General features: G+C 52.4%; 2 protein-coding genes and 1 pseudogene across 4 annotated transcripts; 1 reads left to right on the forward strand and 2 right to left on the reverse strand.

The window, feature by feature from the left end:
• Window positions 1-2927: 2927 nt before the first annotated feature.
• LOC129785012 (E3 ubiquitin-protein ligase RBBP6-like) lies at window positions 2928-4369 on the reverse strand (annotated as a pseudogene).
• A 505-nt stretch (window positions 4370-4874) lies between these two features.
• Window positions 4875-13038, reverse strand: LOC106112592 (uncharacterized). 3 transcript variants are annotated; one of them, XM_055811380.1, is made up of 13 exons: window positions 12944-13038; window positions 12136-12182; window positions 11473-11673; window positions 10187-10250; window positions 9899-9925; window positions 9403-9526; window positions 9146-9236; window positions 8034-8203; window positions 7173-7276; window positions 6547-6713; window positions 6385-6455; window positions 6237-6302; window positions 4875-5068 (listed from the first exon to the last, which is right to left on the reverse strand). In XM_055811380.1, exons 3-12 carry the CDS (start codon window positions 11502-11504, stop codon window positions 6283-6285), a joined length of 870 nt encoding a protein of 289 aa, XP_055667355.1. In that variant the 5' UTR covers window positions 11505-11673; window positions 12136-12182; window positions 12944-13038; the 3' UTR covers window positions 4875-5068; window positions 6237-6282. The 3 variants fall into 3 exon arrangements, 1 of the variants encoding a protein (XP_055667355.1); XR_008748293.1 differs by lacking the exons at window positions 4875-5068; window positions 6237-6302; window positions 6385-6455; ... (1 more) ...; window positions 9899-9925; window positions 11473-11673 and having other exon boundaries at window positions 6691-6713; window positions 9093-9236; window positions 9341-9526; window positions 12944-13026; XR_008748292.1 differs by lacking the exons at window positions 4875-5068; window positions 6237-6302; window positions 6385-6455; ... (3 more) ...; window positions 9899-9925; window positions 11473-11673 and having other exon boundaries at window positions 8937-9236; window positions 9341-9526; window positions 12944-13026.
• A 4802-nt stretch (window positions 13039-17840) lies between these two features.
• Window positions 17841-22890, forward strand: APBB3 (amyloid beta precursor protein binding family B member 3). Its single transcript, XM_055811367.1, is given in 13 exon segments — window positions 17841-17993; window positions 19182-19372; window positions 19704-19780; window positions 20043-20100; window positions 20274-20414; window positions 20823-20950; window positions 21079-21084; window positions 21171-21285; window positions 21371-21458; window positions 21627-21710; window positions 21877-22076; window positions 22162-22668; window positions 22670-22890. Coding segments are annotated over 13 exon segments (1842 nt in total). The 5' UTR covers window positions 17841-17944; the 3' UTR covers window positions 22868-22890.
• Window positions 22891-22917: the final 27 nt, after the last annotated feature.

Below are 22917 nucleotides of genomic sequence, written 5' to 3' on the forward strand. Positions count from 1 at the left end.
TTTCTGTGCTCCTTCTGGTAACCTTAGGCATTGAGTATTCAGTGCCAACACTCAGAAGTATCATTCCAACAATTAGTTGAAATACAGCTTTCTTCCAGACATCAGTTTAAAAAGTGAAGGGCCAGGCATATGTGAAAATGTATTCTAACTAATTTATGAAGAAAGTGAATACAGGTTTTATTATAAAAGTTAAATGTTTAATCCTTTCTGAGTTAGTTGGTATAGCTTACTAAACCATCAGAAAGTGAAGCAGACAGTATTTCATATGCCCTCAATACATTTAGAGTTAAAAGCATGAGCACTGATAGCCTACTAAATTGATTACTTGAAGAGTACTATAAAAAAAAATTTGTCCTTTTAACAAATAGCATTCCAAGGAGGTGAGCGATTTAAGTAGCTACAGTTCCATGTACAAATTCAGTTCAAGTCAATTGTCACTTTGTTGTCCTGCAGCCTTGTTGAGCTCCAGTGCAAACAAAGGAGTGACATGGGGGAATACTGGTGGAATCAGTGAAGAGCAGAGGTTCTGAATGCAGCAGTTCGGAAGAATGCTGCTGCCAGCCCCAGCTGCCTCCCCTGAGGAGAGCTCTGCCTTGCAACCCAGGTCCCCACCTGGCTACAGAAGGGTAGAGGCTGGGAGCAGCCACAATTTGCTGTCTTCCGTAGACCTGAACTGTGAGATCTCTGTCTGTGGGGGTGTCTGGGTAAGCCCTTGTTGGTCTGTGCAAGTGCTGTTTGTGTCAGCACAAAGCATATATATGCTCACGTAAGTGTCTGTGCAAACGGGTGTTTGTCTTGTCTGTTGGTGCTGTCTCATGCCTGCACCATGTTCTCTCCCTGGGTTTGGAGACATAGGGAATGGCTACAGCTTGTTGCTGGTTCTAGCTGTTTCCAGGGGTACCTGATCCTCAGTGGTGGGCCCAGATCTCCCCAGTGAGGCCAGTGACGACAGGTCAAGGTGTGGATGGCAGCATGGGGGTGGGAATAAGCTGCAGAGTTGAGAGTGCCTTGCCCCACAGTTAAGAGTTGTGGGGTTGATAGGGCCCGAAGGTGTGCAGTGCCATTGTGAGTCCTTCGTGCTGCAGCTCCCTCAGATGGAGATGCTTGCAAGTGTCCATCCTGGGGTTCTACAGCTGCTTTTGTGTCGGGGGTGAGAGCATGATTTTCCATGTCACAATTCTTACTTTTGCAACTCTGTGTGTACTGTTCTTTTGTTGTGTGCCAGCTTAATTTTCCAGGTTGCTTGTGCTACGCTGTATTTCAAATGTCCTTTGTCTTGTGCATTGTTAGGCTCTTCCCAAACCTGGCCGTGGTTCTGGCTGTTCTGCCACTCTTCCATTACAAGGAAGTTACTTCACGCTTGATATACTATCTCTGGACAAGTGTCTTTAACACAGGATGTCTAGAAAGATGCTGGAACAGCAAAGGATGAGCAGTGAAAGCTTCCAGCGAGCTTAATGAGCTCAGAAGAACAGAGAAGCCTGGAGTTCTGGGTCATCTAGCATGTAGTAAGGTAATAATGGAGTTGGAAGGGTAGGGCGTTCAATTCTGTCTATGGTATCTGTGTTGTTGGCAGTTGGATTAGATGATTGTTGTAGGCTCCTTGCAAATGAACTATTCCATTCTAGAGTCAGGTGGGTTATGCATGTGGAATTCTGTGTGCATCTTGTTTGGAAAATGAAGCGGGGGGTGTTCCCTGTGGGCCAGGGTGAGTGCTTGCTAGCTACATGGTACAACTGGTACAATATTGAAGTCTTGGGACCTCTACTAAAGGAAGTGGGTGCAGGCTTTGTTGGTTGCTGCATAAGGATGTAACCTTGTGTGTCTGGGATAGGTTGCTGGGTTGAAGATGGAATGGGGTAGGAAGTTCTAATGCACCTTTGTTACAAAAAATGACTTCCAGTCTTGGCTTTTTCTGCAGCATGAGCACTGGGAAGAATTGTCAGCTGAGGCTGGCTGAAAGAGTTATTGATTGTGCCTTTGATTTCCACCAAACAGCACGGAAGTGGATAAATACAGAAATTGCATTCTACTGTACTTGGGACCGCCCCATTTGCCACCCTTCCCTCACACTCCCTGTGGTCGCCTTCCAGCACATTGCAGAGCACTGCAATTTTTTTGTCTGTCTACTACTTACTAAATATTTTTCTGTCCCTTACTTGCTTAATCTCTCCTCTCCTTACACCTTTTTCCTGCTCCTTGTCCATTTCTTGTTTGCAGCATCATGTTTTCCAGCTCCCTCTATGTCCCTCTGTCCTTCCTCCTGCCTTTCTCTTCCCTTTTACCCCCCTGTCCTACTGCATCTGGCCACTGAGCCTTGTGGCAAGCTCACTCTCAGATTTCTCATGTTCGTTAGTGAATAAACATCTCCTGCCTCCTGTGTGCCCCCCGGGTGTGTTTGCAGCTCCTGGCTGTGCCCAGATGCAAGGGAGGGGGTGATATGCTGTGGGGCTCTGGCAATGGCCCTTGTTCCCTTGGGGCTCCAGCTGATGCCTGTAGCACTGGGGCAGTGCAGGGAGGGGACATCTCAGGGTGGCGCAGTGTTGTCCTTGTTATACTCCATGGTATTAATGATGGTTTATTTTGTTTCTGGCTTTTCTTCACTCTTTTGAATGGGGCTTCCTCGGGTAGAACTAATGCCAAGAGGAAAAAAGCATGCAGTCCAGTCGTAACGGGTGAGGTGCACACTGTCATCTTTCATAATGTTTCATAAAATGGCTTTTATTGATTTCTAAGTCTTCAGTGTTTTTTCAAAAGCTGTGCAGTTATGGGAACAGACAAGAGAAAGGGTGAGTCCACTAGCTAAGATGATAAGCAGTCTATTTAGTATCTTCTGATTCTACTTTGAATTAACAAAGACACAAGATTCTTATCAGGGTCTGATGTGGTAATTCCTTCATGTCCTACTTCTACCAATAGTGGATAAATTAGATATATGTTCTTCTTTCAACGTCTCCTGCTATAATGGGCTCTCTTGGGTTTTTTGCACCTTCTAACAACTCAGCCTTGGGAAGTCCTTGCTTGTCATCCCCTTCTCTTCCAGTGTCTTCTGTGCTCGTTTCCTTTGCCATCTCCCAGGGGATTTTGTACTGCTTTCTCTTTGGATTTTGTAGGATTGTTGATGCCATGACCTCTCCCATCCAGAAGGTTCTTCAGGGTGATTTCCAGCCCTATAATGATTTCTGTGGCTCTGTCTCACATCCCTGCAAATTTTCTTGTCTGGTCCCAGGTGGACCAAACCTATCTAGAGAAACAGGTAGAGGTTGAGTGTCAACAGCATAGACCTTGTAAAAATTGTCATACTGTTCTCTATAGTTCCTTTCCCATTCTCTGTATCTTTCCTCTTCCAATGGATCTTGGAAGTCTACAGATCTGCCAGAGTAAGCTTTCACATCATACGGTGGAACTTCTCTGTATGTGTTGAAAACACATTCTCCTTCCCCTTAACGTATGGCCTGTTTAGTGGGAGAGTGGCCTCTAAATACCGGACTAGAGCCCTTTACCGTGCTTGGTATCTTCTGTAGGGGGGTGATCTTGACTGTGAGTGGGAATAACCATGTGACCTTGACCTACGACAACAGTTCTGACTCCTTTCTGCCTCTGCTTGGATATGGTGGTGATCGTGAGTAGGAATGAGAGGGGGCACGGCTAGATGATAAGAGTGCAGGAGCAAGAGTGGGAAGAACCTGGTCTTGACTTGGAGTAGGTATGCGAACTTCTAGAGTGAGATGAAGTTGTATATGGAGACTTGGACCTTAAAAAACAAAAGAAATTTATGAAGTTAATTCAAAACAGTAATTCACACCTTTTTTTTCTTTTTTCTCCCAAATTTGTTTAGGTTTGGGTTTTTTTCCTCTCCATACGCTTATATCAAAGCTTCTTTCAGCTGCTGATATACTGCTACTGCAAACCGAAGAGCATGACAGCATGTAAAGGTTTCTGCTTACAAGCCAGAACAGCTGCTGCTGTGGTAGTGTAAAAACACCCAGGAAGGGTAAGTCTGCTTCCACTCAATTCTATCGCATGAACTACCCTAGCTATGGATGGATTTCAGGGGTGTACACTGGCATCTACTGGTACGTGAACATACAGATGTGTCACTACCCAGCAACTACCTGCAGCACAAATCACTTTTGTTGCAGTAAGATGCAAAAAGAGCAAGTCTTAATGGCTACAGCATGGCATCAAACACCAAGAAAATAGGATTTAGGCTGGAGACAGTAAAGCTCCATTTGAAAATGCCAGCTTAGTCTATTTAACTTCACTACGTATTTGGCAATTTGTACAGGATGCAAAATACCCCACTTCTAGCCAGTTGTAGCCAAATTTTGCACATACCTCTAGCTCTAACCAAGGACAGTGACCACATTTCAAGAAAAATACTAGAGCTCAGTCTCTAGTAACATGACCAAATGCCATTGCTCTGGGAAAGATACTGACAGCATTACTAGCAGCGAGTTCTTCCAATTCCTGCCCAAGTGCTTTTTGAGGACAGAAGACATCAGCTATCTTGTGAAGAAAAAACTCAAGTTGTTCCACGTATGTTCATTCCTCCTCCAATTTAAGATTTCCTTATACAAGTCTGATCTTTTAATTCATAAGAAAAATGTTAAGAATGTCAACAAAATCTGAGTGAAAGGCACCAGTTTGCAGTCCAGGCTGAAATCTGTACCCACGTGAGATTAGACAAAGAGAACATTAAAGCAATTTCTCTTATGTATCTTCTCCAAAGTGCTTTGAGGTAACAGTTACAATCGGAGCACAGAGACGGAGGAATCTACACCTGTTCAGTTTCTAGCCTCCTCAGGGCTGTCAAGAGGTGAAGGATATCACTACAGAGAAGCTTTGGCAAAAGAGAACACCTATTCCTTCACAACTGCTGTCCAGTTATAACTATCAGTCACCTGTAATCCCTGCCATCTTTGAGCTAGTGACGTACATGTGGAGCTCCCATCACTGCTAATCCCTTGAACCATCCAGTCCACCTAAGGATAGAGAGGTGGACTGGAACTCCTCCTGATTCTTCTAGACAATCTGCTTCTCTGTTAGGGACATGCAAAGCAATTACCTGGAAAATAAAGCAAAGCGGGAGCATGGTGGTGAGCACTTCAACTTCAGCATTTTTCTGGCAGCTTTCTGTTTATTTGAGCATGAACATACACTCGTTTCTGGATCCTCACATTTGCCTTCCACATCCTCACCCCAAGCAGTTGCCTCAGTCTTCTCCCCCTACATTCAGCTTTGTGACTGTGGGAAGAGGCTGCCCATGCTTAAAAGAGACTCCCATCTCCCAGGTGCCATGTGCTCAAGGCTCCTCTGCCACTCCTCAATACACTTCTGAGCTTCGAAGTACTGCACAGATACTAACCAATCTTCTCTCAAATGTCTTTTCAGTTCTTCCCCGTAAACTTCCTAGGTTGTTGCCTCGTGATGGTCTGTTTGGCCTGGTCTTGTCCCTGAACTGTTCTTTCCTGGCTTACTGAATCTGAGAATTTTAGGTATCTCTGGGACGGATGCTGGGTTTTGTTTTATCTTTAAGATTTTATAAACACTGATGCACGCTTACAGTCTATCTGTAACACACATATACCAAAAGGAAGGACTAACCTGGCGTGGCAATAATAGAGAAAACAGACTCCTCTCTCTCCAACTGATAGAAAGTAGTTTGGCTATTTGAGATGACTAAACTGAAAAAATTCAAAATGGTCATAAAAACCCAGCATTGACTCTTCCAAGAATTTGTTCAATCACTACCAACTAAGTCATTAAAAATAGAATGCTGGAGGCATTCTATTTTTAGGGAAATCAGCTTCTTCAGGCCTATCCAGCCAGTAATCAAAAGGCTGGCTTTCCACCTCATTCTGCCATTATGTTTAATTTTGTGATATATACTTAGTTTCCTCAAAAAGTGTTTTTCAGATAGTATACTATCTGATAGATGGTATCTGTATCTTTTTTGTATATTTTAAAAAATAGTTTTATTATTTATAATATTTTTTAAAATATTTTAAGAAATTGAATATTTTTAAAAATAATTTTACTGCAAGCACAGATCCCCTTTGTTAAAGCCAACTCAAACTGAGCCACTTAAAAATGAATTACCACTTGTATTCTCCACAGCTTTCTGTGCACAGGCATTTCATTACAAATCAGATATTGTAGAAGTAATGTATGTGTTACAGCCTGGTTTAACAGGTTACAAGTAGTCACAGACTGAATTTCTGTGAAATACTTACAGTCCCCAGCCTGGTCTGCCACCTGCTGAGAAAACTGGACTGGCTCTCATTGGATGACCTTTTGGACTGGGGAGAAGAAAAAGAAAATCCCATTCAGTTCATCTGAAGGTAATTTTTTTAAAGAAATTCTAAAGTTACGATCACTTACCAGTTGTGGGTATTGATTGCTCTTGGGGGGGCCCAGAAGACATGGTAGTGCCAGTTGTCTTGCTACTGGAACTGGACAGCCCTTGTGAGTAAGTGCAAACAGTTGGAAAATAAGCTCTAGTCAATACCGTATTTCAACAGCCTATGTTGAAATAAAACTTACCTTCTCTTCCAACACACTGCTGATTGACAGGAAGATTTAGAAAGTTTGGTGGCTGTCACCAAAGCAGCAAGTGTCACAGTCACAAGTGGTGGTGGTGACTGCTGCTGCTGAATCTCTTTACAGAGCCCTTTTGTGTAGCCTGTTCCATTTTGGAAGTTGTTCACAGCCTAGAGGCAGAAGAACATTTACAAAAAGGTCAAAGTGTCAGATTATGACAGTTCAGTAGATAGATGAAGAAAAGCCTCCTCAGGGTAAAATGACTTGTTTATTCCTGTAAAGTCTACCAAGCCTACAGTAAAGAAGCATACAGATACATATGTGAACACATCACATGCCACACTGCTATTAAGGACTGGTAGCTCAGAGTATCTGTAGTTAGAGTACTTCAGTGTTAACAGCAAATTTGAGAGACAGGCAAGCATGCTTACACAGAAGTGTGACCTGAATTTACCAGGTTGCCTCCAAAGAGTTGTCAGCTTCTCTAACTACAGATAATGCATTTGACAAGTGAATACAGCCTTATTCAGTTTAGCCTTCTTTAAGGAGATGTAAAAAATTTCTTCCCGTTCAGCTTTTTACAAACAGACTTTTCTTACAAACAGTTTATGAAAGTGTCATTATGTTACCTGGCGCAGGAAGTTGTTGGCAACTAAAGCATCAGGAGAAACACCTGCCTGATGACACGCTGGGCAAGTATGTTCCTCCAATTCCAGTAATGCTGTTCTAATACCTGTGTGTAATTAGAAGCATCAAAATAGTTTTTAGCCAAACTGAGGAAATCTTTGGGGTTCTCATCAATTATACTAACACATAGACGATTAATGGGTGAATATGGTCCTGAATGGAGAGCATGAAGCTATAAATGTTCAGTAGTGTAAAAAATGGCTAGTATGCAGCAAATCGCTATACAGTTCTGACACTTCCCTGTTGTAACAGGTGAAGATGTAGAATGAGCTGTGTCCTGATGTTTGGACTAGCCTTTTCTCCGCTGTCTAGTACAGGAAGAAGCCACCAACATCAAGGCTAATGAACAAAGCACATCCCAAAAAGCCATGAGTCAGTTTGAGTTTTGAAGGTTTAACCAACTCCCCCGTGGCAAAGAATGTAGATTGGTCCGCCACAAACAGGCAGTCAGGCATTTAGAGTTAGTCACCAGAGCTGGCTCTATAGTTGTGTATGAGAAAAAGGGCTGTGGACAAACGACATGCATTCCATATCTAATACTGTAATCACCTGCACAATTATGCACTCTCCTCGTACTCGTCCTTCCACATGTGAAGGAGATTTGACTAGATACACAGAAAGGGAAAAAAGTTTTCTGGCCTTTTTTTTTTTCCTTTATAGAAGAGGCTTTTCCTACTCCAGGCATACTTAAGTATGAAATAGACATGGCAGCACAGGTGATCTCCTATTCCTGCTTTCAGAAGATCCGATGTGGTGTTTTGGATTAAAAAACATGGGAGAGGAGTTTACTCTAAACTACTCACATTCGTCACAATAACTTGCTCCATAGCAGAGAATAACTGCTGCATCCATCATTGGATCTTTACAAAGGGGACACAACAAGTCATCTGGAATGGGATCATATGTGGAGGAGGAGCGCAGCTCCTCTGGTAAAGAGGGAGGCTTTTCCTTTTTCTCTCTAGCATAAGCTTCCCTGGAGGGTGGGTGGGAAAGGAAAAAAGAAAAAAGTGAAAGATGGGTAAATTTTTCCAAGGTTTGGATTTTATCAGAGGAAAATAATAGATGGAAGTCTTCTCACTCCACATTAGCTCTCTACAACACAGGCGTTTAGGTTAAATGACTTTTCTAGAGCCACAACATCAGAAGGAGGAGGGGGGTAACAGTTTTCCTTCTGCAGAACTCTCCCATCCATAGGATGAACTACCCAGTCAGCTCAGAGTGGAAAAGAAAGAAAAGAGGAAGAAAAGCAGGGGAAAGGAATCCCACCTCTCCTTTGCCAAAGGGTAAACGTAAATTGCTGGATCAGGGTAAAGTTAGTCTCAGAGTAATTTCATTTTGTAAGAAGTCTTATGTTACAGCTTGTGCGACAGGAGATCCACAACAGAAAAAGAAGTGCTACCGAGTGCATTTTCAAACAGCCACTCTTGTCAGCACACAGGAGTAATTTCTTAGCTTATAGCAACAGGAAAACTTCAGACTGTTTCACACATGACATTTGCTAAAAGTCAGAGGGGGAGGAAATCCCAGTCCAACGGCTATTAAATTTTGCAAGAAGACTTTGAAATGTAAACCAGAAGCAAAATGAGCTTTCAAAGAGAACGACGCCAACTGTAAACAGTACTGAAATGTCTTGCAGAAATACAGGTTCCTAGCATACCCCAAGGTCAGCCAGCTTCCAGGGCCATGAACAGTAGTGCCACCCTATTTTAATATTGGAAAGTACTACATATTTTAAGGTTAAGATATGAAGGTAGTGGTTCCTCCCTTTTAATTAGGGGCTGGCCACCTCGGCTGCATTGCCACTCATACATGTATGCACGGTTACTCTCTTCACTTTTTGGTCAGTCCAGTTAATTCCATACTTGCGCATTAATAGTTGGTATTGTGTACTTCCCAGCCTTTGTCAGCACAGCACCTTTTGTGTTGGGATCCTTCACCTCCAACAGGAAACTCATTGGAATTCCAGTGCTCCTTTTCATTATGGGAACAGGCTCCATATTTTTGTCCTGTTAAGAACAGAAATAGACATCTCTCATCTCCAGACCCACACTTAAGATGACGTTTCAGTGATTATTTTAAGCAGTGAAAACCATTAATCATTCCGTTTTACCTAATATAAGGGCTGCTTGACTCAAATTCCTGCTTCCCCCAATTAATATAGCCAGGACGTACCACAGGTTTGAGCAGAGTTTTGAACCCTTTGAACAGAGTTTTGAACACCATTGCCGAACATTTCATCATCTGTAAGCTGTCCATCCTTAGCATAAAGGACTCCAAATTTAAAATTCACAGGTCCCTGAGAAATAGAACCACACATTATAGGATAAACAGACAATCACACAAAAGACCTAAAATAATGTTTCCTCCAAGGACTTTTATATACATCTTTTGTATACGTCCTACACACGGGAATATACACTTCATACCAGCTCCATTACATGCTCAAGTAGCAGATACCTAATAATTTACTTTTGATCATAGGTTATGAATTTTATGATATTACTAAGTTGGTCATCTATTAATATGATATATTATGCCGGTGCTTAAAATGATTTTCAATCTCAGATGTTGCACGGAAACACCACATTTTTTTACTGCAATAAGCAATTGATATCTAAGTCATTATACATCACCAAGTGAGTGCTAGGAGTGAAAAGGTTACATTTACCTCTTGCTCTTCAAGAGCCAATAAATCCTGTAAACAAAACAGTATCTTTAGCACACCAGTAATGAAGACAGCACAAAACCCCCTGTAATGTAGTTGTGTATTTGTTTCAATTTCAAAGTAGCCAGTTCAACTGATAAAGACAGCTGATTTTGTAACTGTAACCCTACTCCTCGTTATTGTCCTACTACCGAAAGAAACAAACCACTGGCATTTATAGGTAACAACTTATTTTTCCAGAAAATAATAAAAAGCCACAGCCAAACAAAAAAAAAAGAAGTCACCTCCTACCTTCTGTATCTCAGGATGAAAAGTTTCCCTCAGGCTCTTCCCAAATTTGTCATGACTCACAGCACTGAAATGCAAATGAAATACTACTTTATAGGAGGGCAAGTATACATTTCAACATTAAACTGCTAACTGGCTGTAGTTAGAACTGATTTTGAAAAGAATTGTTCAAAGAGCCTTGCTTACGTGGAATTTTTTGTGAAAGAGCCATTTATTTCCCACAATACTAACCTCTGAGACTTCCTAAACTTCTTTTGGATTTTAAAACCAGAAATAACTAGGACATTCCACGGAGATCAGGTTTAAGTGTACTGTATTTACTTATAAAGCACAGAACTTTATTCCATCATCCTTCACTTTGGCTTTATACATAATCGTTGTGAGCGTATTAGGAAGACTCGATAACCTATTCTATTTCATAAGCTTCTCTTCTATCTCTTTGAAAATAATTCAAGGCATGTCAAATGAAAAACGAGCCGTTCAGCATCACGTTCACACCCCAAAGATCCACAAGCAAGATCAACTGCCTCAATCAACAGAAAGACTTAATTTATAGCATTTCTTCCTAACTTGTGTTTCTACGTGACTATTATTTTTGCCCATTTTTTCCCTAGCATTGATTTCTGGAGCTGCGCAGCATGCCACGGAGTGCCAAATGCAGTCTGTCTGAGGCACGCCGAGCTGACACAAAGGTCACATCTGATGCACCTTTCCATCGTTGCTTATGCTAGGCCACCATGCGGACAGGATTTCCTGTAGTTCCCTTTGAAAGCAATTAAAATGCTAAAATTAATTTACAAAAAAGCAGGTTTATCGTGTAACTGAAAGTCTTTGAGATAGTCTGTAGCTAGACTCACACTGTCTGTGAACAGGGTGAAATGGCAAAGGACTATCAACCAGGCCCAAGGGAAGGCTCAAAGGCTGTAAAAGCTGAAGAATAGTCAGGGAAAGGATTTTAGTCCAAGCCCAAGCGGGCAAAAGGAGATGACATTAGTCCTACTGCCGGGAGGTGTGTGGGAAAATCACCTTGAAGGGGGGAGGGAATTTGAGAAAATTGCATCCTAACAGAAGCGTAGTATTACGGAAAGCTTTTTTAGGGTAAAATACAGCTACAGCCTTCAGGAAGGTTGGCATGCACACAATTTGTGTCACCACAGTTCCCTAAGAAGCAGCAGCTCAGCGCACATTGATAGCTTAAGGCAAAAAGCCAAAAGCAACCCCTCAAAGCCCAGAACCATTCTCAGGAACACAGGAGTTAAGCCTAAAATTGGTTGAAAGCTGCTTCCTACCTCTTCCCCCACCACCTTTCCCCCTTCAACATCAGCACATTTCCTTGTGATACCTTTTCACAAAAAAAGATTGAGGCCTGTGATATCAGCTCGGTACCGAAGCACCACAATGCGCTTGCTGGCTACATGCTCTCTTAGAAGGCTGACAGCTTCTTCGCACACAACAGCTGAGGCTTCCAGCCTCTCTAGCCTTCCCACGCACTGTGAAACGTGAGGAAGGCAAAGACCGGTAACATCTCGGGGGGATCAGGAGGAAGTCGAGATGCACTACACTCGGAGCCCAACGTGTTACCCAGAAGAATTACCACAACAGAACAAGAGGCAGGAACAATCGGTAGACAGGCAGATAACATGCACGGCAGCAATACCCAGTCAGACTTGCAGGACACTTCCAGTCACTTCATCCTGCAACTTTATTTTGAATTTAGTTAAAAGGTAATCAGATTCTTAACGCTCATTCTGCTTTTGTAACTTCTGGAGAAAGGCTAACATGTGGCATTGGCATTACAGTCCAATTATTGCCCAAGCAGCAGCGCAGCACTCTGAAGCAGCGGGCACATGGAGCCTCGTGGGCCCTTGGCAAGTGCAAAAGTTATCCCTCCGTAGTCAGCAGTCCAACTCACAAGCACAAGGCACATGTGGAAAAGTAACATCTAGACTGACCTTCAGTTTAGCTTCCCTTGATTTGTCAACGTACAATTCCAATGGACCTAGGTACAAAGAAAAAACAAAAGAGCCCCGTTTTGCTGAGAAGCAAATCCAAAGGCCTCTTCCCCTCGGCTGCTCTGGCCCAGGAGCTGACTGTCAAGACACAGGATCAGCGAGACACCTGAGCTGCTGCCTCCCAGCACTCCCCGGTAGTTAAACGCTCGCCCTTCGCAGTACTTTTTAGAGAAATCGGCAGTCTGGGGCGAGGGGGGCGGATTCCGCCGCCGGCTTTCTTTCCTTTCCCTTGGCCGCTCGCAGAGACGGGAAGAGGCTCCTGACCCCCCCCGTGACAGCGTTACCGCAGGCCCCAAGGCAGCCTCTGCGGCCCGCGGGGGGCGGCTGCCCCAGCCCGCTGCCACGGCCCCGGCCAGCGGCTGGGGGAAAGACAAAGCCCCGCGCAGAGCTGCAGCGGCTGCCCGGGCAGCCCGGAGGCGGCGGGGGGGCGGCAGGGCGCCAGGGCCGACCCCCCTCCCGGGCCCCGCCGCCACAAGGGAGCACCGGGGCCGCCCCGCCGCCGCTCCTCGCTGAGGCAGCGGCGCAGCTCCGAGAAAAAAAAAAAGGCAGCAGCGTGAGGAGCCCGCTGACCACCGTGACTGCCGGGGAGACGAGACCCGCTGGCAGCCCGCTCACCTCAGCCCGCCCGCCGCCGGCACCAGGCGCTCCCTGCCGCAGCCAAGCGCCGGCCCGATACGTCCCCCCCAGCCGGCCTCTGCCCGCCAGGCTCGCCCGCCGGCCCCCGGCCGCCCTCAGCCCGACCGCTCACCCAGCGCGCCGCCGCACGTCCCGGCCCGAAAGTCTTCCGGGCTCCCGCGGAACTGCCGCACCGCTACCGCCACCCCAGGGTGCCGCGCGGGCCGGAAATGAACCCACCTTCCGGGGCCGGGCCGGGCCCGCCGCTCGCCCCGCCCACGCCCGCCCGCCCCGCCCACGCCCGCCCGCCCCGGCCCCGCCCCGCCGGGCAGCGCGACCCAGAGCCGGCCGAGGAGGGGCTGGGGCTCCCGGTCTGCGCCGGGGCGGGCAGGGGCTCGGTGCCGCCGCGGGCTCCTCTGAGCCTGCCGGCCCCCGGGTCCCTGTGGGGGATGCCCGCGGGGTGCGGGCTGTGCCGAGAGCGGCTACCTGGGGGAGGGGGGGGCGGGGAGACGCAGGTGAAGGAAAGACGCCTCTCCGTTTGTCCCACCTTGCAGCCCTGCCGCCTAGTCTGCACCCCTTCGTTCTGATAACACCTCACTTTCCCGTCACAGGGAAAGGCTGTGAGCTCAAGAGGTTAAACCGTGCAACACCTCATAATGGCTTACTTGTGCAGGGGAAAACCTTGTATGAGCTTTTCCTAAGCCACATATCCACACTACTCGCTTTTTCCTACTCAAAAAGTGCATTCCTGCAAAATCTCTTCTATTTTAAAAAAATATATTTAAAATTGCTGTTACTAACGTGCTTCCAAATGCAAGCAGAGCAAATGCACCCCTATTGCGACAGCAAAATGGAATGCGTCATACAGAAAGATTTAACAGCTTGAGCCACGTGGGTGCTTTTGCATACGGAGGCAATAAGTGTTAATGCCTGGGCTGCGAGTGGGAAAAGGGCAGAGCAACGTGAAACCTGCAGCGGCGGCGAGCAGCTCCCGTGGTCCGGTGGTGTAAACTGGGCCGAGACCTCGGCCCGTGCTCACCGTGCCAGTGCTCAGCACAGGGTTGATGGAGCACTGCTGCCATCTAGCGAGAAGAAATTGGGTACTGCAGCCGCCCGATTGGAGGAGTGCTGCTGCCATCTGGCAAGAAAAAATTGGGTACTGCAGCCGCCCGGTTGGTAGAGCGCTGCTGCCATCTGGCGAAAAAAAATGGGGTACTGCAGCCGCCCGGTTGGTTGAGCGCTGCTGCCATCTGGCGAAAAAAAATGGGGTACTGCAGCCGCCCAGTTGATGGATCGCTACTGCCATCTGGCGAAAAGCATTGGGTACTGCATCCGCCCGGTTGGTAGAGCGCTGCTGTCATCTAGCGACAAAAAATTAAATACTGCAGCCAGGCGCTTGGTGGTTCGCTGCTGCCATCTAGCGAAACAAATTGGGTACTGCAGCCGCCCGGTTAGTGGAGCGCTACTGCCATCTGGCAACCAAAAATTGGTACCAGACCATGGGGCTCGAACGCATGTCCTCCGCGCGGGAAAGATTCTACCGTTGGCGTGACCCGAACCTGGGTCGTTTCAGTCGAGCCACTTCTACGCATGCGCTGCCCTTAGTTTGCCACAAATGCTACTTCGCATGCGTGAAAGCGGATTTCGTAATAAGCATACAAAACCACAAAACCCGCCCCGCGGCGTCAAGCCGATTCTGTGCAAAGGCTGCCCTTACTTTTTCCTGAAATGCCACTGCGCATGCGTAAAAGGCGATTTCGTAATGCATATGCATCTATGGAAACCACTCCGTCGGCGTCAAGCCAATTACGCGCATGCGCTGCCCTTAGTTTTGCAAGAAACCCCACTGTGTATGCGTAAGAGGCGATTTCATAACCAATATGCGCCAATAGAAACCACGCCCCGCGGCGTCAAGCCCATTATACGAATGAGCTGCCCTTAATTATGACAGAACTCTGACTGTGCATGCGTAATTGCCCATTTGGTAATGTTCATGTGCTGCCAGAAACCACGCCTCGGGGCGTCAACCTTATGATGTGCATGCGCTGCCCTTAGTTTGCCACTAACGCTATTGAACATGCGTATTAGGGTTAGGGTTAGGTGGAATGCCTTCCTGGCACCTTTCCCGGCTGGAGTTGGCCATGGGGTGTGCAAAAGTCAGTGGTTCCCCACCTCAGCCCAGGAAGCCCAACTTCTGTGGTGCCCTTCAGCTGGCTACTGGGGCAGTGTGAGAAGTGCCAGCGGAATGCCTTCTTGGCACCTTTCCCCACTGGAGTTGGCCATGGGGTGTGCAAAAGAAGTCATCAGTGTTTCGCCGTGTCAGCCCAGGAAGCCCAACTTCTGTGGTGCCTTTCAGCTGGCTACCGGGGCAGTGTGAGAAGTGCCAGCGGAATGCCTTCCTGGCACCTTTCCCCGCTGGAGTTCCAGGGAGGGAGCGTATAGCCTCTGAGGCACACGAGAGTGACGAGCAGGCAGCCGAGCCGAGCTCAACCGAGCAGAGCCGAGCCAAGCCGAGCCTAGCCGGGCTGATTAGAGCCGAGCCGAGCAGGGATGAGCCGAGCCGAGCCGAGCCGGGCTGAGCCGAGCCGAGCCAAGCCGAGCCGGGCCGTGCCGGGCCGATTCGAGCTAAGCCAGTCCGAACCGTGCTGTGCCAAGGGAAGCCGAGCCGAGCCAAGCCAAGCCGAGCTGGGCCAAGCCGAGCTGAGCTGATCCGAGCCGAGCTGAGCCGAGCCGAGCTGAACCGAGCCAGGCCATGTTGAGCTGAGCCGAGCCAAACTGAGCTGGGCCATGTCGAGCCAAGACTAGCCAGGCTGAGCCTAGCTGAGCCTGGCTGAGCCGATCCGAACCTAGCCGATCCAAGCCGAGCTGATCCAAGCCAAGCCGGGCCGAGCCGGGCCGATCCCAGCCGTGCCAAGCCGAGTCGAGCCAGGCTGGGCCAGGCCGGGCCAGGGCAGGGCAGGCAGGGCAGAGTCCCGTTCCATGGGGCGATCGCCATCAAGGACAGAAGGGATGGCGGCAGCCGCAAAGGACCTCCCGTCAGTCATGCGCATCAGGAACAGGTGCCCCGTTCGCTCTGCTTCGACTGCCCGAAGGCGGGGCTTTCTTGGGCCCGCATCTTGACGGCCAGCGAGGCTGACTGAGGCCCTCCCCGTCTGCCCCATCCGTCCCTCCGTCCGTCCGTCTGTCTGTCCATCAGTCAGTTCCAGCCAATCATCACCGGGCAATAGCAGGGTGCGCAGACAGCCGGCGACTGCCACCACCTCGTGGACGACACGCGCCCTGTGCCGAGGGAGATCTGGTCTCCGCATCTGGCCACGCGCCCCCACCCACCAGCCGTCCGGGCGCGAGGGCGTTGGTCTCGGCCGCGCCGCACGGCATCCCGGGAGGCTCCCCGGCAAAGGAAAGAGCCCGCCGGGGCCTTACCACTGCAGGGATGGGGTGGGGGTGGGGGTGGGCAAGTGGAGATACAGGCCGGGCGCCTGGTCAGAAACGGCCTGGTCTGACCTACCTACCCACCTGCTGCAGAGGCACAGCGTCCCGGGGAGGGAGCATATAGCCTCTGCTCCACACGAGAGCGACGAGCAGGCAGTCGAGCCCAGCCGAGCCGAGCCAAGTCGAGCCGATCCGGGCCGAACCAGGGCCTTGCCTCCTTTGCAGGTTTTGCTGAGCAGGAAAAGGCATGGGAACAGTTTGTGTTGGTGTTGCTACCTCATGTTCTGATCAGCCATGCTTGGTTTAGGGATGTGAAATACATGTTGAACTAAGGAAAAGGAGACACATGCAGCAGAGGATACCATGGTGTTGCAAGTGTAGCATAAGCTTGTTCCTTGTAGGGGCAAGGTCACTCCTGGGAACTCGAAAAAGAGGAAGCATCACTTGGTCTGAGCAAAACAGGTGTCAAGGTAAGGCCTACAACCCCCTCTGAGTTCCATCACCTCAGACACATCTGAGCACAGGTAAGCATGAGCTTCCCTTGACCCTGCTCTGTTGGATTGGGTTAGGTTTAGGCAAAACATGCCCCAGGGGCTCAAGGCTTGAATTGGGATCTTAGAAACCCAACCAGCTCTGGACAGATGCAGAAGAAATGGCCTGTGGCTGCAAAGTCAGATATCAGCAGAAGATACATAAATTATTGTGGATGACTACAAAGTTGTATTACGCAGTTGAGGTGGCATGGGAGGCTATCAAGGACACGGGCTACATCCAGGACTACTAGCTTCTAGGTATGAAGAAGAAAGGGTTAAGAGGCCATGACGGAGTGTCTAGGCATGCTGAGGACAGCAAACCATTTTGGAATATATAGCTTGGAAGGACTTTGTCCCTAGCAGCACGTGGAGGGGCTCCATGGGAAAATTGAGGCGTACAAAAAATGTCTCCATTGCCTCTGTCCCCGAGTACTGAGCATCAATCAAGACTGTCAGTTCAGTGTAGCACAGAAAACAGAAGTCTCAAACTAGAGAAGAAAAGCTCTTGGCCTCCGGTGAGAAGGGGGAGGTGACAAGCATGCACATTTAAGTGTCCTCAGTACTGACTGAAGGAGGTTGGACTGCAGGCAGAGGGATGTCGGAGGACCTGAGCATGCATGGAAGAGAATGAACAAGGAATAAGCATGGATGGAGAGGAATAAGGGTGATCTGTGGGGAAAAGGGAGGGGAATGGAGGAAACCTAAGGGTGCATGGAGGGGAAGGGAATGAACCTAAGGGCACAAGGGCACCTGGACCTGCTACTGCACTCAGAAACCTCCTTTCCTGCCCCAGATGCCCCTTCCCCACTCCAGTGTCCCATTTTCTGCACCAAACCACCCGAAGGACCTCACTGCCCCTCTGAACTCTTGGTAACACTGCCGGGCACCCAAACACCCCCTTCCCTGCCAAACGCCGACGAGACGCCCCCTTCCGCGCGCTATGGCTACAGCTCACACCCGCTCCCCACCCCCTCCCACCCCCCACCCCCCCCTTCCCCGCCTCGGTCCTTGCCGCGATCGAGCAGCCCCTCCCGTCACCGCCCTCCGCCTGCCCGTCTGCTCGGCCGCCCCGCCCCCGCGGGATCCGCCCCTCCCGCCGCAGCCACCGCTGGGTCCGGGCCTGGGGAGGCGGCGGGCCGGGGGGCCGCGCCGGGACGGGCGCCGGGACCATGCTGGGCAAGGACTACATGCTGGCCATCGTCCTCGTCAACTGCGACGGTCAGCCGCGCGGGGGGTGGGCCGCGCTCCGGGGACCAGGGGCCGGGGGCCGGGCGCCGGGGGCCGGTGCGGGTCGGGGCCGGGGGCCGGGGACCAGGGCGGGGCGGGGCCGGGGCCGGGAACCGGGTCGGGTCGGGGCCGGGGCCGGAAACCGGTCGGGTCGGGGCCGGGGGCCGGGGACCGGGCCGGGTCGGGGCCGGGGGCCGGGGACCGGGCCGGGTCGGGGCCGGGGGCCGGGGACCGGGTCGGGTCGGGGCCGGGGGCCGGGCTGGGGAGGGCCGAGGCCGGGCCGGGGGGCCGGGACCTGCGGGCTGGAGCGGCGGCCGCGCCGGGCGCTGTCCGTGGTGCTGAACGGGGCCCGCAGCGGCCTGTCCTGGAGACGCCAGCCCCGTCCCGCGCCATCTCCTCGTCCCTCCCAAGGTCGTGGGGGGCACCACCAACTTCCGTCTCCACCCTCCCGCGGGTCGAGGGTCCCGCAGGGCTCGGGAGGAGAAGTGGTGGACCACCGCACTGCGGCCGCCTCCCCCGACAGCGCAGCCCCAGGGGATGAGCACCCACGAGGGATGTGCCGAGCCCTACAGATTTTGGGCTGCGTTCCTAGAAGCAGAGCTGTGCTGCACCACGGGCTCATTTTCACGACCTCTCCAGGGCTTGGGGTGCAGGGAAGAGGGAGTTAATCTACCCCTCCTAGCTGCAACCCTCCAAGGGTACTTTTCTTCTCCTAGACCCCAGGGAACTGTCCCCAACCCCTTTCCCCCGCCAAGCTGAGAAGAAGCCAGTCTTCAGCTTCCTGGCAGAGGGCCAGGGACCACAAGCTGGCAGGGGGCAAGTTCTGGGCTGGCAGCCCTGTGCCCTGCCTGGGCACCCCTGCAGGATGCCTCTTCCTGGCAGCCTCAGGCTGCCTTGTGTTCTCTGTGCCCCTGCCAGTGTCACCCCATCCCTTTGGGTGCCAATGAGGCAGCTGCCTGCACTGCTCACTTGCCTGGGGTCCACCACCACTGCAGCCTCTCTGGCGTTATGCCAAGCCTTCCTTCACTGTGCTCCTCTCCTAGGCCATGTACCCAGCCGTGCACCCAGAGGCTACCACAGGACCCTTTAGTTGCTGGCTGAAGCTGCTTGCTTCTCAGGGTGCCCTGCAGCTGGGGGACCTTCCCCCCGGCCCTTGCCTCACACTCTCCCTCTGCACAGACAACCTCTGGAGTGACCAGAGCCTGGAGACAGACCCTGACCTCCCCCCAGGCTGGAGGAAAATCTGTGACTCTCTGGGCACCTACTACTGGCATGTGTCAACTGGCACGACACAGTGGCAGCACCCTGCACACACCACTTGCCCAGGAGGGCACCTGGAGGCTGATGGAGAGGAGACACTCCAGGGAATGGTAGGGGTTGTGGGCAAGGGGGTAAGGGCTGGTGTTGGATTCCACCTGGATGGCTTCCCCAGGAGCTGGCAGGAGCCTGCTGAAGGGCCCTCTAGGCATTGGTAGTCCATCCTCCCCTTGGAGCAGGCTTGTCTGTCACCCTAAAGTCCTGCTCAGCCTATTCCTGGACCGGGTTAAGCCCCCTGAAAGGCTCCAGCAGGCTCTATATTGGCCTCATCCTGTCTACATGGGATGCCCACAAGCTGAGGCACTGCTACCCCGGAAGGGAGGGCTCCTACCTGGTGCCTCCTGACAGCCTCTCTTGCTGCTCTCACCCCTTCTTCTCTCCCAGGACTGCCAGGCCCCTGTGGCAAAGCACTTGGCAAAGAACAGGCCCATTCCCAGCCCCATGGCTTCGCTGTCCCAAAGGTAGGGCTGCCCATGCATTCTGCTCGTTTGTGGGGCACCACTGACCCTTGACCGCCACTGGGTGCTGGGCCCTGGTGCACCCCACCGGAGCAGCCCCACACATTGGAGCCAGTATGACCACGCTGGTCACCTCTGTGGGATGCTTCCCAGCTGGTGGCATGGGGGTCTGCCAGTGCCAGGACATCCTGGTACTTCCCTGGGTGTCCCCAGGTTCTGTGCTGCTGAGCGGGAGCTGTCCCCTCACTGCCCCATCCATCTACAGGACCTCACTGCCCTGGCAGGGAGATGACTTCCAGCACAGCGCAGAGCCTGGCTCCAAGGTACCACACCCAGGGGCTTCACTGCAGCGTTGTGGGCTGGGGCTGGCAGAGGAGAGAAGGCAGACAGTAGTTGGCAGGGACAGGGATGGGAGCAAGAGCAGGGGTGAGCATGCTGGCATGGCAATGGGTGGCTGTGCTGGCTGGGCACTGAAGCCCCATGTGTCTCTGCTCAGTGCTTTGCTGTGCGTTTGCTGGGCTCGGTGGAGATCCCCGAGGAGGACCTGGCACCTGGCAAGAGCAGCATCGCTGTCAATAACTGTATCCAGCAGCTCTCCAACAGCAAGGGCCAGGGCTCTGGGGAGAACCAGGGTGAGGTAAGAGCCTGGGATGGTGTTGCTAGGCAGAGTCCCACCCTGGTGCCACTGCTGCTGAGTCTGGCTGTCCCCACCGATGGGGGGTCTGCTAGGGGGCGGGTCAGGGAGAGGTCCCAGTGGCAGTCAACTCTGTCCAAATATGGCATCCACGAGGTGGTCCAGAGTGTGGGGCAGGTGGGTCTAACAGGGCTTTCCCTTGGGAACGATGCCAGAGGTGCTTGGGTGGGCTGTCACCACACATGGGAATGGTACCTGGGGAGGCATGAGGGGGAGGGGGGGTGGGGCAGGGCTGTCCCCCCACACTTGGGGCTGATCAGGCTGGGGGAATGGGGTGTCCCTACACATGGGCTGGGTGCTGCGGGCACCCAGGCTGTCTGCCAGGCAGAGGGAACTGCTGACCCTCTGCAGGGCCAAGACCTGGTGATGATCCTGAAGAAGGACACCATGAGCCTGGTGGACCCCCTTGACCACAGCCTCATCCACCGCCAGCCCATCCTCAACATCCGTGTCTGGGGTGTTGGCTGCAACAATGGCAGGTGCTGGGGGCTGGGGCAGAGCTGGGGGCTGGGGGGGGTGGGGTGGCTCAGCCTGCTGGGTGGCGGGAAGGCACACCAGCAGTAACCTGTTCCCTCTCCTTTCTCCCCAACTGCTGCTGTGGCTACAGGGACAGGTAAGAGGTCACAGGGCCAGGGGACAGTGCAGGGAGAGGGGGGTTGCCTCTGCCGGGGTCTCACTGACTTGCCTGTGGCCTTGCAGAGACTTCGCCTTCGTGGCCAGTGACAAGGACACCTGTGTCCTCAAGTGTCACGTCTTTCACTGCAATGTGCCTGCCAAAGGCATCGCCAAGGCCCTGCATGAGATGTGCTCCAAGGTGGGGTGCAGGGCCTGAGTTGGTGGGAGCATGGCCCGGAGGTCTTGGGGGTAAGGGGAGGCATAGGGACCCCCACCTCTTGCAGATTGTGGCTGAGCGAGCTGTAGCAAGCAGCAGGCTGCCATGTGCCACTACACTGGAGCCCGTCTCCACCGAGGACCTGCCACTGCAAGGTATCATACCCCCGACTGCTGCCAGCTGCTCCCCCAGCCCACAGTCTTCCCTGAGGCAGCGGGATGTCCAGTGACCACAGCCCTTTGGCCTGCTCGGCTGTATCCCTGGGGTCCTTGGGGACAGGGTGGGACATAGGGGTGCCACCCCTTCCCCTTCTATCTTGGCAGTGGATATCCTGGAAGCGGTGAGGCAGTCTATGCAGACCTACAAGGCGCTGTACATTGGAAGCCTGCCTGTGCCCAGGGCCATGGGTAAGTGCTACTGGCCCTGCCACAGCTGGGAGGTGCCCGAGACCCACCCCCAGCTGTGCCTCGGTGCTGAGCAGTCCCTGCCCTTGGGGCTGCCTGGCAGCACCCTGCCTGCACTGTGCCTGCAGCTGGGGCAGGGGCTGATGGGATGGGGTCTCCCGATCCCCAGGGATGGATGTGCTGAACAAGGCCATTGAAAAGCTGACAAGGGGGCCTGGGCGGGAGCACTGGATGCCTTCCCTCATCCACGTATCTGACACAGCCATGCGGGTGCACCCCGCGCAGGTGGGAAGGGGAACAGGGGGCTATGGCCGAAGCAGGCACCCTGCTGCCACTGGGGTAGGACAGGCAACCCCCACAGGGGACCCAGTCTGCTGGCAGAGGTGATCTGGTGGGGGTGGCAGGGCTGTCTGGAGTATGGTCAGGGGTGGATGGGTCCATGGGGTCCCCGCAGGAGGACGAGGAAGCAGCACACATCTGGGAGTGCCAGGTGCGGTATGTGACCTTCCTGGGGGTGGGCCGGGATGCCCACACCTTTGCACTCATCGTGGACACGGGGCGATGCTTCCAGTGCACAGCCTTCTGGTGCGAGCCCGACGCCGGCACCATCTCGGAAGCAGTGCAGGCAGCCTGCATGGTGAGCGGGAGCAGGAATCCCCCCAACTCCCCAGCCCTGTGGGACACCTGCGGGAGGAGGAGGAGGAGGCAAGCGCTGGGAACAGAGGAGGGCAAAGCTGAGGGCCTGAGTGGGATGCCCAACCCTGGGGGGCGGCAGGGACGGGAAGGAGCTGACCCCTCGGAGCCGCATCCAACCCCTCGCCACACCCAACCCCCCAGCGATGCCACCCTGCGGCCACGCCTCGTGGTATGCGGCCCTGCGGTGGTGTCGCCTTGTTCCTCCACCCCACGGCCACGCCCTGTGCCTCGCGTCCCCACAGGTGCAGTACCAGAAGTGCCTGGTGGCCGCTGCACCGGCTAAGGTGAAAGGCGCGACAGGCCGGGGCTGGGCCGGGCCGACGGCCACAGGGGACGCTGCCACCGGGGCGGCCAAGGCGAGCGCGAGCAGCGGAGGTGCGGCGGGGCCCGGTGCCCGCAGGCGCGGTCTCTTCTCCTTGCTGGAGGCCTTCCGCCTCAGGCGAACTCTCCTCCACAGCCCGTAGGGGGCCGGGGCGGGGGCCGGGGGCCGGGGCCCCCCGGCCTCCGCCCCGGC

Source organism: Falco peregrinus, chromosome 8, assembly GCF_023634155.1.
Source record: "Falco peregrinus isolate bFalPer1 chromosome 8, bFalPer1.pri, whole genome shotgun sequence".
Taxonomy (NCBI): domain Eukaryota; kingdom Metazoa; phylum Chordata; class Aves; order Falconiformes; family Falconidae; genus Falco; species Falco peregrinus.

Bases quoted from the DNA above. Each gene is read 5' to 3' on its own strand.
- LOC106112592 (XM_055811380.1), bottom strand. From the start codon at position 11,504: ATGTTGAAGGGGGAAAGGTGGTGGGGGAAGAG. The intron at 9,926-10,186 runs GTAGGAGGTGAC...TTTTGTTTACAG, and splicing joins TTCATCCTGAGATACAGAAG to GATTTATTGGCTCTTGAAGA. The intron at 8,204-9,145 runs GTGCTGTGCTGA...CCCACCCTCCAG, and splicing joins GAAGGATCCCAACACAAAAG to GGAAGCTTATGCTAGAGAGA.